Below are 17,181 nucleotides of genomic sequence, written 5' to 3' on the forward strand. Positions count from 1 at the left end.
TAAAATTCCCTTCAGGGTATAGTGTTTGGAAAGAAAATGGCCCAGAGTCATCCGGTGTTTTGGAACCTTGTCCATCCCTTCCCTGTGTCATATTGCTCAAAGTGAATTTATGCATAATTAACATTTCTTTACCTACACAGCAGTCTTGCAAGCTGGGTAGAACCAGCCTCTGACACCTTTTTTAACACTCTAGAACATACAAATCTTTTCAGAAAGTACACAGGATTGAGGGACATGAGCATTTGGGTCCCAGTGTATCCATTCATTCTGAAAGCTCAATGTAACAGATTTCTCAGACATCCACCTTTTTAATCATTCCTGACATTGCACACATAGCAACTGAGGCAGCCTAATAATATATCTAAAATTGACTCGCTCCTACCGAGTCTATAGGAACCAAGATCCCTTTCTTGTCAATGATCTCAAATTATCATCCTCAAGTGAGTTGCTATTTGTGTGAAGGATAGACTTACGAAGTTCCACTGGTTTTTACCTGGGTGGTTAGCTTCTGGACGGCTTCATGGTAATTTGTGAAAAGGAGGGAGGATAGAAGCTTCTTATTTTTAAGCTGTCCAAGCTACCAAAGTAATTTTCAGTGTTTCTGACGCTTGAAATGTAGCAGGATGTGTGTGTGTGGGGGGGGGGGGGCAGGGAGAGGAGGGAAGAGTAGACTTAATAAAACAAACAAACAAACAAAACCAAAAAAACATAGATTTGAACACTAGCTCTGTCACTTGAAGACTTTTCTGAGCCCATAATTAGGCATAAAAGTGATACCCTCCAAAGCACTGGGTGAATTAAATGGGAACATGCTTTCTAAATGTTCTTCTATGGAACAGATGTAAAGGGTATTATTAACAATAAAAATAATGGATAAGAAATATTTAAACTCATGAGAGGAAAACTTAGATCTTTTAGTAGCCACTGAAGTCCCCAACCTTCCAAACTCAATTTCTGCTTACTCTTTCCACTGTGCCTTGGCCCTAACTAGAAGCCACTCTTGAGGCTTTAAGGTGAAGCCTTCTGCAAAACGATCCAGGCAACACCAGCCATTGTCTGCTGATTTTGAGTCAGTTTAGGATTGAAATATAAGCATTATTTGCATTCCATCCACACGTCCCCATCAGTTGAAAGGATACAGCAGACAGAAGGACAAGGATGAAAGAAGGATTGAAAATGGCTCAGTGGCACTCTGGAGGGCCTGGAATAATGGCGACCTGAGGGGATTAAGCTACAGAGCTTCAGAGCTTCGACTGAGACGCCATTTTATGTAAAAAAAAAAAAAAAAAAAAAAAAGATCATTCACTTCACAGAGGTTAGAAAAACACTTTGGGAATCCATTTGGCAAAGAGCTCTTAATTTGATTCTTCTTATTTAATTCCTTCAAATTCCTCTCAGATTAAAAATGTAATAAAAGGAAAACCACTCTGGACAACTGTTTGGCAGTGGCTGCTGAAGTTCAGCATAAACATGCCCGGTGACCTTGCCATATGCCGTCTGCTCCTACGTATAAGCACAACTGGAACTCGTATATAATTCAGCGAAAGACGTGGGCAGGAATTTTCACAGCAACAGTGTTTAAAACAGCCAATGCATGGGGCGCCTGGGTGGCTTGGTTGGTTAAGCGTCCGACTTCGGCTCAGGTCATGATCTCACGGTCTGTGAGTTCGAGCCCCGCGTCGGGCTCTGTGCTGACAGCTCAGAGCCTGGAGCCTATTTCGGATTCTGTATCTCCCTCTCTCTCTGCTCCTCCCCTGTTCATGCTCTGTCTCCTCTCTCTGTCTCAAAAAAATAAATAAACGTTAAAAAAAATAAAAAAAAAAAGATTAAAAAAAAAAAAAAAACAGCCAATGCTTTCAAACCACCCAAATGTCCATCAGGAGTGGAATGGGTAAATAAATGTAGCATGTTTACATAAGGGAGTACCGTGCAATCATGAGATGTCGTGAGGTACAACTACATACAGCATCATGGATAATTCTCGCAGCAAATCAAGTAAAAGAAGCCAGACGTATTTGCTTCCATTTATGTAAACTTCAAAACCAGGTAAAACTAGCATATGGAGTTAGAAGTCAGCATAGTGAGTAGGAGTCATGGGACCAGGAGAGGGCATGAGGGGGGCTTCTGCGTGCAGATAACGTTCTCTTTCTTGCTTTGGATGCATTCATGAAAATTCACTCAAATGTACACAATTTGTGCATTTGTCTTAGCGCCTGTTATACCTCAACAAAGAAGTCTACCTAAATGAAAAAATAAAGGCATTCCTCCTTCCTACTCCAAAGAAGAGGCGGGAAAGTATATTCAAGACTTCCTACCTACCTTGTAAGGGAGAACAATCTGATATGATACATAAAATGGCATTTTTGATAGCTAAGAAAAACGAAGCATAGACTAGATTGCACCAGCTGCTGACCAAGCACCTGGTCGGGGAATACCAAATTCAGCTAACACCCAAGGAAATTCAACACCAGATCCTCAGGTCACTGGTTACCCTCTAAACTATGCTGTATTTCTTAATAACTTACTTACCAGAAGAGAATAATGGGATGATGTTTTCCATGCTATTTAGTCAGTTCCATGCTATTTAATCAGTTTCAAGGAAGTTTGGCACCTGGGAGACATGACCTTGCTATTATTGAATCTGAAAACGACAGGCAGGCTGGAACTACCAGGCCTGCTTTGTAAGGGTTTAGGGTCACACTGTCCCGTACCGTGAAGATCGCCTATGTCAGGAAATAACATTTAGGATAGTTGGCCTTAAAGGCCTTGGTATTATTTACAGTGCTTTTTTTTAAGTTTTTTTTTTTTTTAAATATATTTGGGGGGGGGGGGGCGGGTAGAGAGAGTGGAGAGAGAGAAACCCAAACAGGTTCCACGCTGTCAGCACAGAGCCCGACACAGGGCTCAATCTCATGAACCGTGAGATCCTGACCTGAGCTGAAATCAAGAGTCAGTTGCTTAACCAACTGAGCCACTTAGGTGCCCCCATTTATGGTGTTTTTTTTAAAATAACATTTGAGTGGGTGATGGGCATTGAGGAGGGCACTTGTTGGGATGAGCCCTGGATGTTGTATAGAAACCAATTTGACAATAAATTATATATATTTTTTTAAAAAGTGAAAAAAGAAAGAAAAAATAAATAGATAACATTTGATCACACTGTTGATGGCTGGGAGCAGGAGGGACAGTGGAAGTAAAGTTTTTGTTAAGAACTTAAATTATCTAGTCTTTCTTTAGCATTAGCAAATTGTAAAATGCGAAGGCCTTAATTTTGTATGATGCACTATTATTTGTATTCTTAGAGAAAGGAAAAGAAGTTGAAAGATGATCCTAAGAGCCAGGGTGGACCTCAGCAGGGCCTCCCTGTAACCTGAACAACCGAGGGCTAGGAAAGCTGCAGGACCTGGGGGTTCTACACAGCTTGGAGTTGGACAGACCTGAATTCAGATGACAGATCTATCCCTTGCTAACCAAGTAACCTCGGACAATTTCTTGGTCTTGCTAATGTTTGATTTCCTCACCTGTTAAACTGGGTGTAGCACTGACCTCACAGTGCTGCAGGGAGGGTCAGAAGGGATATGGCTTATGGGGTGCTCAGCACAGTGTCTGGAAACAAGTAAATAATGAAATTATAGCTGAAGCACTGAAGTGCATCCATCACTTCTCTTTGGGCGGCCATAATGGTGCGGGGAATAGTAGGCTCATCAACGTAGAGGTTTTCTGATAAGGGTTTCTGATCCTAACTCGCCAGACGTTGCGAGAGCACTTGCTGTGCGGAAAGCAAGAGCGATCCTAGAGTTACGGAGATAGCGGTGGGACCGATGTCTTCAAAGGCATGCATAATCCAACATGAAAGAAAAAGAAAAATCTCACCTGCGTCGACTGGTACCAGGTACTCGGTGATCAACATACCTTTGGTTGTTTCATTTTCATAATAATCCTACCTGGCCGCTTTTCTAATGCCAGTTGGTACAGATAAAGAAATGATTCCAGAGGAGAACCCAAGGCCACAGTGTTTGCAAGACCAGCAGGCAGACCTCCGGGTTCTCTTGATGCCCAAGCCCATCTCTTTCCCTTCCGTGTTGCACAGTGGGGTGGGGCAGACAGCCGAGCCGTAATAACTAGTGGCAAAATTAAATACGTCTGACAGTGGAAGCACAGAGCCGTGGGAACGTCAGGGAGAGGTGAGGTTCAAATGTAGACACTCCCCTTGATTAGTTTCAGATTTGCGTTTTGTCGTCAACGTAGTTATTTGCTCTGCCTTCGGTTTGGCAAAATAGCCAAGATTGATGTTATGTTAGTAAGGTGTCTCTTACCACTCATCTTAACCATCTTTTTGCATCATACAGGAATCACTTTTCTAGTTGCCTAAGATTTCTGAAAAAGAAACAGCGCAGGTGTTGTGATGGTATTGATCCAAGAGAGTCGAATTTGTATCCTAAGATCTGGGATATTTCCCAGTTCTGACACTTAGCCGTGTGACCTTGGTGCAGCACATCATCTGTCCTCTGAGCCTGTTTAACCAGCATAAAACAAAAAGAATGATGTCGTCTATTTCAAAGGGTCAGAAAAGAATCCAATTAGATATTGTGTGTGAAAGCACACAGCCAAAGAGCCAACCCGGGAGAGTCCCAGGAGCTACGCTAAGGGGAATCACCCAGGTTTTCATTTCTACTTCTCATGTGGTTCTGGGAAAATTACTTCATCTCTCTGTAGTCTGCTTTCCCTTCTTGTACGAAAAGAATGGTACTTCTTCTGAAGACAGAGAAATAATAATGAGATTAGTGAACTACTTTTTTGTAAGCCCTTTGTAAACATTCAAATCTTCAGATAATTGCTAACAATGCAATATTATATATGCATATCTAGCTTTCTATATATAAAGGCACATTTGATTCTGGAGAAAGAATCCATTCCTTTCAACAACTCTCCAGAAGAATCTGAACTCCCCACCCCCACCCCAAAAGGAACGAAGGCATGTGTCATTGCAGACAGTGAGTAGAACAATTCCTCCTATCTTCCCAGTCAGGTCCCTTGCACACCACCCCACTATTCCCACTGTTCACTGTTTTCCTTCTTCCCTTCCCTTCCCTTCCCTTCCCTTCCCTTCCCTTCCCTTCCCTTCCCTTCCCTTCCCCTCTTTATTTCTATTGGCATGTCTCTTTATCAAGGAATAGTTTACATACCATAAAATTCACTCATTGTAAGTGTGTGGTCTGATTATTTTTATTACACGTATACAGTTGTGCAGCTATCACTATAATGCAATGTTAGGACTTTTCAGTCACCCCAGTCCATCCTACTCCCGTCCTACCCCAATCCCATTTCCAGCAACCACTCACCTACTTTACATTGCCTTCATCTTGCCGTTCCTAGAAACTTCACATAAATGGAACCATACAATCCATAGTCCTTTGAGTCTGAATGTCATCGAGGTTCATCTGTTTGTTGCATAGATCGACAGTTTGTTCTTTTCAATAAGAACAATAGCTTTGCAGTATTCCATTACTCCACATTTTGTTTGTTCACCAGCTGAGAGCCATTTGGATTGTTTCCAATTTGGGGTTATTAGGAATAACCCTGCTGTGAACTTTTGCACAGAAGCCTTTGTGTGGACATATGTTATCATTTCTCTTAGTTTAAAACCTAGTAGTGTGCTGGGTCGCAAGGTATATTTATGTCCAACCTTTTGAGAAACTTCCAGAAGTTTCCAAACTAGCTGTACCATTTTACATTCTCATCAGCAGTGGATGAGTGTATCACTTTCCCCACATCCTCCTCAGCACTTGGTATGGTCAGTCTTTTTAATTATAGCCATTGTAACCAGTGTGTATGTGCTTATTCAGCATGCATATATCTCCTTTTGTGAAGTGTTTATTTAAATCCTTGCCCATTTTTTTCAATTGAGTTGCTTGGCCACTTATTTGCATTGTCATCGTTCTTTGTATATTCTAGATACCAGTCTTTTTTTTAGAAATACGATTTGCAGCGATGTCTTCCAATCTGTGACTCAGAGGTATAATGATACCTTTTGAAGAGAAAAAGATTTTAATCTTGATGACATTCAGCTTATCAATCTTTTTCTTTTGTGAATTATGTTTTTGTAGACTAAGAAATATTAAACCAAGGTCACAAAATTCTTCTTTGATGTTTTTGTCTAGAAGCATTATAGTTTTAGCTTGTATATTTAGGTCTGTGATTCATTTTAAGTTAATTTTTTGTTTATGGTGTGAGGTAGGGTTTGCTTGAATATATAGATCTAATTGTCCCCTCATCATTTTTTGGAAAGACTACGCCTTCCCTATCAAATTGCCTTGGCATTTTACTTAAAATTAATTAACCATGAATGTGGCAATTTATTTTGGAATTCTCTCTTCTATTCCGTTGACCTATAAGTCTGTCCCTTAAAGTCTATACTTTAAAGTCTAAAGTATAGACCTTAAAGTCTATACTTTAAGTCTTCTGACTTTATCCTATTCTTTTAAAATTTTTTTTACTCTCTTGGGTCCTCTGCATTGCCACATAAATCGTAGGTCAGCTTTTCAATCTCTACAAATAATCCGGCTTGGATTTTGTAGAGATTGCACTGAACCTATAGGTCGATTTAAAGAGACTGGTTATGTCCCGTGGGAATGCACACATTTACAGATAACATGTATCTAACACTGTTAAATTGTAAAGACTGCTTTAAAGTTTTTGCACTTGATTCCCTGGAAGGAGATGAGAAAGCACTAACCATCTGCAAAAATCCAATATGCATTTACACTGAGATGTTGCCACTTTTTTCATTCTTTACCCCTCATTAAAAGAAGGGAGTTGGTGTTCTGTCTTTTATATTTTGAGCAGCTGGTCAAAGGGAACCAGATCATTGGGAGGCGGTGGTGTATTTGTCTCCGCTCTGTTTTGTGCATCTTCACTGGAGTAGATGAGCTGTGACCCCTCCCTCTGACACAGCACACGTGTTTGGAGCAAACACTCCAGGTTGCAGCCGCAGTTGGGTGGCTAAGGCCGTCTGGCTGCAGGATGTTCTCATCTGTGCAGGTTGGCTTTGCACAGACTTGTGTAGAACCCTCCGGGCTTTGGGAAAGCTGCCTGGGCAAACTGATTTGTTCACCTTTGCCCAGGATACAAAATTTGGGCCAGGGCACACCCTCATTATCCTGCCTGTTCGGGGTGCTGCATTATGGGAAACACCCTCCTGGAACAGGTGAGTGTTCAACTTGGAGATCAAGCCAGTCCAGTCACATTGGAAACCTCTCCTATTTCAAGAGAAGAAACCAGCAGACTTAAAGACGGCTGAGTCAGCCCCCACACTGCCCTTCTGCAGGAGTAAAACAGGGAACTTGCGTGCTTCTGCCTCTCCCTCCCCACCCATGCACCTGCCATGTAAGTGACAAATCCTTGTTACGCCTTTGGCTTCTTCATCTACCATCAGGTTGAGGGTTTGGGGACCACCCAGACTGGTGTTTCCTCAGTTCTTGATGATTTGTATACTCATTTCAGTGCTTATAAAACAAAAAAAAAGAAGCTGATTTCTTAAGTCCCCCCACCTTAAAGCCATTGAACCCATTTTTGAAAGAATCTTGAGTGTTGCTTATGCACAGTACCATTAGAAAACTCCTGATCTAGGCCAACATACTTACCTCACGTGTTTATATGTCCTTCGTCTAAAGTCACTGTCAATCAGAGCTGTATTTGCAAGAGTCTTGGGGACAGAAAAGCAATTTGTTTATTCCTTTGGGTATTCTAAGCAAATCATCTGTAAATCAAGTTAGATCTTTAAGAAAAAACGGCAACCTAGACCTTGATAGTTTAACTTCCCCATATGGAAATGACTACATTCAATTATCTTTCAGTACCACACCATTGGTTTTTCTCAGGGGTCTATATAAGAAACTACCTGAATGTTTCCAACCATCGGCAAAATTAGCGTGGAAGATGATTTTCCATTCCAGAGCCAGGGTCCTCCATAAGAATTTTCTTGGTGCTTTTAGAGGGGAGGCCTGGACACAAAGCCGAGCTCTACTTTTTGGAAGCACCAGGGACTTTGAGTGTTGGACATTGTCTACTTTGAGCGTTAGTTTCTTTGCTTACCGGTATAAGACAATAAAATAGCACCTACATCATGGGAATGTAGTGAGACCGGTCACTTAAAGTCCTCGATGCAATGCCTTGCACAGAGTAAGACCCTATGGCAATTCAGCCTACAATGACTGTTCGTTTATTTAGAATAGGAAACCTCACCTCTCTAGTCACAATTGTATGTGGCCATTTTTTTTCACCCAGTGAGACTTTGGTGGCTCATTTTCCCTTTTGTCTTCATCTAGTGAGAAACTCAGATCACAGTAGGTTTGTCTGAGTGTGGAGCCTTGATATTTTCTTTTCCCCTAAGGTTTCTGTCCAGTTGTTTACAGATCATGACCTTCTCTGATAAGAATCTGCAAGTGCTTTTTGGAAGAAGGTAGGGCATAAGTTATAAATCGCTGAAGGTTGACTTCAAGAGCCATCGTTCACATCGCCTAGGCTCGCGTCGGGAGTAGGGCACTCTGAGGGAAAGAGGGTAAAGAAAAACTAAAAAGGACAGTTGGTCATCCAGGAGCTAAGCAGATTATCAGGCAAGCAGATTATCTGTCCAAGGATGGGTTCTGTAATTACAGTTCTCTTTCGCCACTCCCAGAGGGCTGTTACAGTCAGCACAGGGCGTAGGGCATCCAGAAATCCTCCTGGGTATAAGGCACTATGGAGGCATTGCTTAAACTCCATTCCCTACCATCAAGAATTTCCTCTCTCTACCCAAATTGCTTTTCTGTTAACACTGTTGTGTGAGCTCGTAGAGCTATGGGGTTTCACACAGAATCACAGAATTTTATGGCTGCATGGGACTTGAAATTGTTTAGTTCAGCCCTTCACTTTTTACAGATGAGGGGCCTGGGGCTTGGAGAGGGTATGTAGTGGCATCATTGAGGTCTTATGGGTAACACATTAACGAATGACACCCATTCTCTTGATTCCAAACATGGTAACCCTTTCCCAGGGGACCCCCTCATCCACAAGGAGTTCAGAACTATCAGCTCTGCTAGACGATGGATTTTATCAAAAGCTTGGTGCCTTCAATTAAATCCTGCCTTACAGTAGATTGTATTACTCCAGATGGTATTCTAGTCTGTATGCTAAAGTTCCTACTCCAATTTAGAGATTAACCAAATAGTAATAATTACCACAGAAGTCTGACATAATCAGCACTATGAAAGGGAAACAGTTTTTTGCACTTTGTGCAGGCAGGTGCTTTATAAAACTCAGCTACATAAGCAAGTTGTCTATTTTCTAGAGAGTTTAATGCCAGCCAGAATGTAGATGCTTAACACGTGCACTTTGAATACGTGAAAAAGAAGAAAATAGGTTATAAGTTTTTTTACACAGCAGGATACAGAGACGGGCGGAGAACAGCGATTGCAGAGCTCTGGTGAGCCCCACGGCACATCTGGTCCCACAGGCTCAGGCACAGCTAGAGTTGCAGGGTGTGGGCTTGGGGCCAGGTACCTGGTTAACTGTCACTTAGGAAGTCACCTGTCATAACAAAGCCCACACTGTGCTGTAAAACGATGATCCATAGCCGCCTCTCCACAATGAATCGTATGTTTACTATCTGTTCTAACATAGGCACTATATACTCTTCCATTTTACTCATGATCCAAAATACTTTTCCTTCTTCTACAAACGACTGCAGTGTAAACGATTTTGATTCAACTGTGTCCGTTTGGGGAGTTAGTTTGCATATGAGCCCGCGTCTTTGTTCAGCTCTGATCCTTTTCCTGGCCCTGTGCGCAGGGCTTGACTGTGAACCGTCAGGGTGCCGGTATAAGAAGAAATGAAAGAGAAGAGGTGGCTCACACATGCAAAGCAGAGGCTCCCTTGGCCTTGAGCCCCTGGCCCCGTGGTCCCCTAGGATGCACTGCTACAAAAACAGACTTTTAAATGGCCGTGAAATGGCCCTTGAGTCTGGCCGACCGCATTACTTGACATGTTCAGCATTGGGAGACGAAGCAGGTACATGAGTCAAGACCAATGTCCCTGGCATTACGATAGTATTGTTTCTTAGCAGTGCTTTCTGCCAATAATTCATAGACCACAGCCTGGCACATGGGGCCTTGGCGTATCTTCCATCCGCCTTGTGTGACAGCTCAGGTGGCACCATTACTCTTCTGTGCTTGTCCTTGGGCAAGAACAGGCACCGAGAAGGCCTTTTACCAGCATCCCAAACTGCGCTAAGAAGCCTTTTTGTGAATGGCCCTGAGACCACCTCTGTGCTGAGGATTACTGCTGTTGTTCCTATGATTTATGATGATAGTGTGCCACACCGTTTTCAAAATACTACATCATCGCTCACCCTCACAACGTCACTCCGAGGTAGTTCTAGCAGTGTGGTGCTGTATGGTTAGAGAAGCTGCAACCTTCACAAGACCCCACAGTGCCAAAACTGGATTTGAATCCAGTCCCACCTACCCCAGCGTCTCCACACTTTCAACTAGGGCTTTATGCGTCTACATTATAGGCATTCCTGTTCTGCATGATTTTTTCCCTTGGTAACGTTAGTTTTGAACTCTTTCCATGTAAGTTTATTTCATTCTTTTAATGGCTACGTAGGATTGAATGTTTTGTCTGACTACTTTCTGATTTAGGTTGCTTTCTGTTTCTTTGTTCTTTCCTGTCGTAAATAATATTGAAGACCGTCGATACAAACACCTTTAAGCACAGGTATGAGAATTTCTGTAGGATGGCTTCCTAGAAATGGAATTGTGTGTCAGAGAGTTTGTGCATATTAAATGTTAATAAATATTGCCAGAGTTTCCTTCCAAAAAGAATTTTGCTCACCGACAGTGTGCGAGAAGCCTATTTCCTGACATTAGTCTTTTTGTCATTGCCAGTTTGGTGAAGAAAAATATTTTTTTTTCTAAATTGTGTTTCCCTGATTCCTGGTGGAGCTGAGCTAATTTTTATTTGAGGGGTCATCTACATGTCTTCTGGAAATTGCCTTTTGCCCTTATTGCCACTTATTTTTTATTAGAGACACTCTTTATACATTATGGGTTATAATCTTGTATCTGAAACGTGTGCCAAGTATTTTTTTCCCTGTTACTTCTCTTTTAACTTTATGTCTAGACATTTTTCTCTGTGTACACTGTCATTATTTGTGTTTATTGTGTTTCTAGATTTAGCCTTGTTCAGGAAGCCATTCCTACCCCAAGTTTCCTAAATTATCTCCTATATGTCCTTCTAATATTTCTACATTTTTGTTTCTGTTTAGCTCTGTAACTCTCTAGAACTCTTTTTTGGATAAGTTATGAGTCAGGAATCTAGATTTACCTTTCTTTACATGGAGAGTCCATTGTTCTCACCATTAATGGAATAATCCATTCTGTAACTCATTTGAAATGCCACCATAATCATAGACTAAATTCTCTTGTGTATAGTGTGCAATGGGTTCCTCTGACTTATCTGTTTCGCCAATTTATTTTATATTCCTGTACCAACATTGAAGCACTTTAATTATTTGCGCCTTTAGAATACTTTTCATGGGGCACCTGGGTGGCTCCGTCAGTTAAGCATCTGACTTTAGCTCAGTTTCAACTCACGGTCTATGAGTTTGAGCCCAGTGTTGGGCTCTGTGCTGACAGCTCAGAGCCTGGAGCCTACCTCGGATTCTGTGTCTCCCTCTCTCTGCCCGGCCCCCTCTCAAAAATAAACAAACATTAAAAAAAATTTTTTTAAGAATAACTTTATGTCAGGAATGGAAAATCTTTATTGATGCTCTGTCTTTCAAAAAATGTCTGTATATTTGTGTATTTTTTTTCCATATGAACTTACAGAATCAGCTTGTCTATAGACAAAACCCCTGTGAGCATTTTAATTGGGAATGCATTGCAGTAATAGATTTATTTTAGATAATTTTAGATAAATTGACATCTTTAAATATTTGGTTTTCTCATCCAGAAATATTGCATGTTTTTTAGCCTTTTATGTCCGTCAACTAGGTTCTACCATTTTCTTTATGTCAGTCTCACGTTGAAGGCTTTGTTTGTTGTGATTTAGAAACGGAGTCCCATTTTCCCATTATGCTGACCGTATTTGTATTGCTAGTCAGTAGGAAAGCTATTGGGTTTTCTGTGTTAATTTTTAATCTAGCTATTGGAACTCTTTCATTAGTAATCTTTATACGTCTCTTATCCCGTTGGCTAGGACTAGACCAAGGTAGAAAACCTTTGGTGAAAGTGTAAGTCATTGTCTTGGTGTTATCTTTGTTGAGAATGCACCTAATGTTGCACCACTAAATAGGATAGATATACCATATCAGTTTGGAGAACTTTCTTCCCACTCCCAGCTTACTGAGGAGTGTGCTTTTCACTAGAGACCACCCAAGATTCCTGTCAAGGTGCCTTCTTTCACTCACATTTGACCCTGGATGGTCTAAGGGAAGGAGCTACTTTGTGCGACATTTCCTATGCTTCCTTCATCCCCTGAGGGAAAAATAAGTAAGTAAGTAAGTAAGTAAGTGTGAACCAAAACAAGAATGCCTCTTCTAGAATTTTCTGACTGGGCACCATTGGCCAGATTTCATTCCTGGCTTCTATTTTGAAATAACTTCCTTTTTTTTTTCCACTTGATTGTCTTAAGCAACCAACCAGCATCTCACGCTCTGGTTGCTAAGTGGCTTTAGCAGTTTCCACTGGAGGGTGTGAGAAAGGAATCACTACCTGACCTCTGGTTTCCTGTTGAGATTTCATGCAGGCGCAGGGTGCAGCTGCTTCTGACTCTGTGCTCTCAGCCCTGCCTTGCATGTGGCCCATGCGAAAGAAGTGTTGCACGGTTGGTTGAGAAAAGGATTTCATCGCAGAGTACCTTTGGTAATTTTTAGGCGGTAAGGATGTTTTGCTAAGTGATAAAAAAGATTTCATTTTGTCAGGCATGCATTTGGAGCGTGACTCTAATGTGACTTGGCACCTGTCTGGAGAATTGTCCCTGTGTCCAGTGACATTTTGCTTTGGGGAAGTCAACACCTGCTGTGCTGGCATCTGTCATATTCAGGAATGTGAAATGCTCATGAATAATGCAGGGCCAACCTCAGTAAAGTGCCTTCTTCAGAAAACCACTTAATGTAAGACTTTGATAAAAGATCGTTGTAAGCAACACAGAAGAGACTTTGGGGTCCTTCTGAGGTAAAAGTTGTGGATGATGCCTCTTACCATGGTTTTTCTCCTCTTGATGCAAGCTAGATTTTATTATTTTTAGACAGTTTAGCTAAGGAAGCAAAAAACCTGCTAAATATGGGAATCCTGTCTTTTTATTGCTTTAATACAAACCAATATTAGTCTTCGCCTCCATTTGGGTGTTGTTTTGTGGGGGTAGGGTTTTTTGGAGATGGAGTGGGCTTATCACAGGCACATGGCGAGTCACTGGCAACCATCCATGGGTACCCAGGCCAGGGGACAAACGGGCTCCAGAAACCCCGAGAAGCAAAGCTGCCCCATCATCCAGGCACAAGTAGCTGGTCTGTGAGCCCCTTCCTGTTCTAATGGGGCGGCCTCAGCTTCCAGGGCTGTTGACGTAGGAGGCGTTGGTCAACTGGGCACTTACTTCTCCCGCCTCAGCTGTTTCTTTTTTTCCTCCAAATCTCCGAGTCCAGAAAAGAGGCTGAGAGCTGTGACAGGGTGTGAACTAAGAGCCCCTACCTCTTCTCTTGCAGGCAGGTGACAAACATTACCACCCCAGCTGTGCACGATGCAGCAGGTGCAACCAGATGTTCACAGAAGGAGAGGAAATGTATCTTCAAGGTAAGATGGGCTCGAGAAGCCAGTAAGTTCTCCCCACCGGAGGAAAGAAAACCTTGCTTTGTCTGCTCGTTTTCAGAGAAGGAGGCCTTTCATTAGCCGCAAGGCTCCCCAGATCCAAAATGAACGTGGCCAAAAGTTACCTCAGCAATTAGTATTCATCAGCCAAGCAGTGGGCATGCTGGCAGTGAGCCCCTGAGTCTGTTGAACAAAGGAATGCGATGCTTCTGGAATGAACAAATAGGACTTGATGTTTGGTGCCGTGGAGGTGAGGCAAGGATGAAAATCAGCGACACCTCCTTCCAGCCCTCCCCCCAGGAATAGGCTTGGGAAAAAAGGCAAAAAGAAAGCATTTCTAGATGCTACTGGGTCTTTGCTGCTTTCACTGCCCTGCGAGAAGGATTTTATTTTTTTTGCAAGCTCCAGGCAGCTCTTTCTTAACCGACTGAGCCACCCAGGCGCCCCTTGCAGGCGGCTCTTTCTTATGCACGCTTTCAGGAAGAAGAAAACCCTAATATTTGGTGAATTGCATCACAGAAGTATTTCATCCCATTAAGATAGCATAGCTCTCATCCTGAAAGCAAGAGAGACGGCAAAAGAAGGAGAGAGAACATACCCAGAGTCCCTGAAAGAGAAATGGAGAGATTTCTGGTAGCGAAGAAATATGTATTACCAGAGGGCCATTAGATGTTTTTTTTCATCGAAAATCATTTTGAGAAACATTGCCAGTGTTCAACCATGACTAGTTTTTATCTCCCCTAAAATGCTGAAACTTCTCAGAGAGAAGCTTAGGGAAGGATTCTCTTCCAGTCAAACGGCACCATCTGCACAAACATTTTTCTATTTTTAGCTGGAAAAAGCCATTAAATAGACAAGGGCTTATCAGTAAAATTAGCAAGAACCATGAGAGCTGGTACTCATTCGGTTTGGTAATTACTGGGTCTCATCTGCCTTCACATTCATTTCTTTGTTTCTCTGCACGTAACATTATGTGTATTTTTAATGAATGGTTTGCTTTGCTCTCTGTCTTGTTCTTATACAACTAAGAAAAGTCTACAGAAAAGATTCTTGAGTATTAAAGCAAAGCCTTAGCTACCGTCCTCTAAAAAGTGCTCACGGTAGGAGAACTGGACAACCCAAACATCCCTTCGTTTTAATGATCACTCTGGAAAATCTTGATTTAAGACGCCACTCAATTTTAAAGGGCCCGATGAAGGCAAGTGACAAGCTCTCAAATCCGTGGTCTCATGTGGACTTTATATGACACATTTCCCCGGGGGCAGGCTGTGAATCTGTGTTAGCAATAGGCAGGTGTCGCTTTGCATTTTCAGCATGGAGCAGATTTATTCTCCATTTGGTGTCCAGGCTTTGTTTTAGATTTTAGTGTGTCGATTGCAGCCCGTAAAAACAAAGACACCGAGTGCGTGTCAACCCCGTGTCCGCGAGACCCTGAGACTGAAAGGCTCTGGGCACAGCTCTGCACGTGCACATGGTTCTGGAACCTGAATAGGGAGTGGGTTCAAGCTGTACACAAATACAGCACGTTCGTGCTACAAATAAACAACTACCCGTCCAGATGGGCTGTGTTCAGAACTCCAGCGGTTGTCCTGAACATCTTCTGGAGCTGGGCTTCGGTGCTCTTTGCCTGCCCTCTCGACACATCCTTGGCGAATGAGTAGTTCGTCTTCCTCAGTATCTCATACTCTCCCTGAGTCACATTCCTTGTGTGTCTGATCCCTGGAGAACAATGTGACGCTGTGTGCAAACCCAGTGTTCTGGCCAACAACTCCCGCTTGGTAGAACCTTCACAGCGAATGCTGTCCGTGAGCCCACCCCTGCCCCTTAGCTCTCCATACTGGGCGGGTTTCCTGCGCTTTGTGGCCAGCCTCCGAGTAAATGTTAATGCTGACGGGACTATGAATCTGGCTTGTTTCATTTTCTTCTTTTTATTTTATTTTATTTTATTTTATTTTATTTTATTTTATTTTAGTGTTTATTTTTTGGCTCTGGGTAAAGCAAGATAGAAATGATTGTTAAAGAGGGATTAAAGTAGTCCTCTGATAATAAAGGGTATTATGTCATTAATATTATTTTAGCTATTTTAGCTCAGTGGTATAAAATGACTCAAGAGGTACTTTAGTGACTTTTCGAGGACACACAGTTTGTTGCTTGAAGAGAGAAAGATTTAACAGTGAAATGTGGGAAGTCTAATATTCATACCAAGACTGAACAGATTCGTATCATTTACTCTCTGCTGTCACCTTAGCAACTTTATTTGCTCGTCTTTTTATTTTTATTTATTTTTTTTACATTTTATTTATTTTTGAGAAACAGAGTGAGACAAAGTGTGAGTGGGGGAGGGGCAGAGAGAGAAGGAGACAGAATCTGAAGCAGGCTCCAGGCTCTGAGCAAGCAGTCAGCACAGAGCCTGATGTGGGGCTTGAACCCACAAACTGTGAGATCATGACCTGAGCCGAAGTCGGATGCTCAACCGACTGAGCCACCCAGGCACCCCTGCTCAAGTCTTTTTAAGTCCTTCAGTTCTGCCCATAGCCTTGTGTAAACATAGGATTTACATACAGGTCTTTGCCACAACCGGATAAATGATATATATATCTAGGTATACAAAATCACGTAGGCGGGCGTGGATTCTTACTAGAGTTTTTAGTGGATATAAGTGTTTTGCTTAGTTCTGTGATACTCGTACCATCCATGGAAGAGCTTCATACTCTGGGAACATGAGGCATTGACACCGAAACAGAAAATGACAGGTAGTATTTCCACTCATTTCAGAGCGAAGGCTTTTTTTGGTTAGTTAAAGGGTTAAAAGTTAAAGGAAACTTCTGCATTTGTACCATAACTTTCAACCTTTCTACTAGTTGGCTTGATTTTCCCTATCTTTGTAGATGACTATGTATCATTGGATCAACAAAAAATTCAGTGAGTTTTGCTTCTGGATATGGTTTGACTTTATTCCCCTCTAAATTGCTTAGTTGTTTGGATGTTCTAGAAACATGGCTTATAACTTAGACTCAAATTCAACACAGCTTATAGGAAGCACACAGACATGACTTTGAAAGGATAATAGTATGGCCCAAAACAAGAACAGCACTCAGTCAAGAACTAAACATCTCTCACATCGAAACACTTGTGCCCAGGTAGTGGTCTCTGTGGTCTAGAATTATGACCTTTATAGAGCAAGCTCAGACTGGATGAGGAAAACTCACCTGGAGGTTGGAGTTGTCATAATTCACTTGGGCACAGGGCTTTAACACTCCCCTGTGTTAGGGAGAGAAGGATCTGAACCATTCTCTGAAGTTCTATCTAATATGACTATGGCTTCTTTCCATTTCCC

At 42.1% G+C, this 17,181-nt stretch overlaps 1 protein-coding gene across 23 annotated transcripts in view; it reads left to right on the forward strand.

Annotated features, from left to right (window-relative positions):
• ABLIM1 (actin binding LIM protein 1) overlaps positions 1 to 17,181 on the forward strand; it is a 218,388-nt gene that overhangs the window by 152,363 nt on the left and 48,844 nt on the right. For all 23 annotated transcript variants that reach the window (XM_030335052.2, XM_030335038.1, XM_030335039.2 and 20 more), the window contains one exon: positions 13,742 to 13,829. In XM_030335052.2, coding sequence (XP_030190912.1) covers positions 13,742 to 13,829 — 88 coding nt within the window. The remainder of the gene's footprint in view (positions 1 to 13,741; positions 13,830 to 17,181) is intronic.

This window comes from Lynx canadensis, chromosome D2 (genome assembly GCF_007474595.2).
Source record: "Lynx canadensis isolate LIC74 chromosome D2, mLynCan4.pri.v2, whole genome shotgun sequence".
NCBI classification, from domain to species: Eukaryota; Metazoa; Chordata; class Mammalia; order Carnivora; family Felidae; genus Lynx; species Lynx canadensis.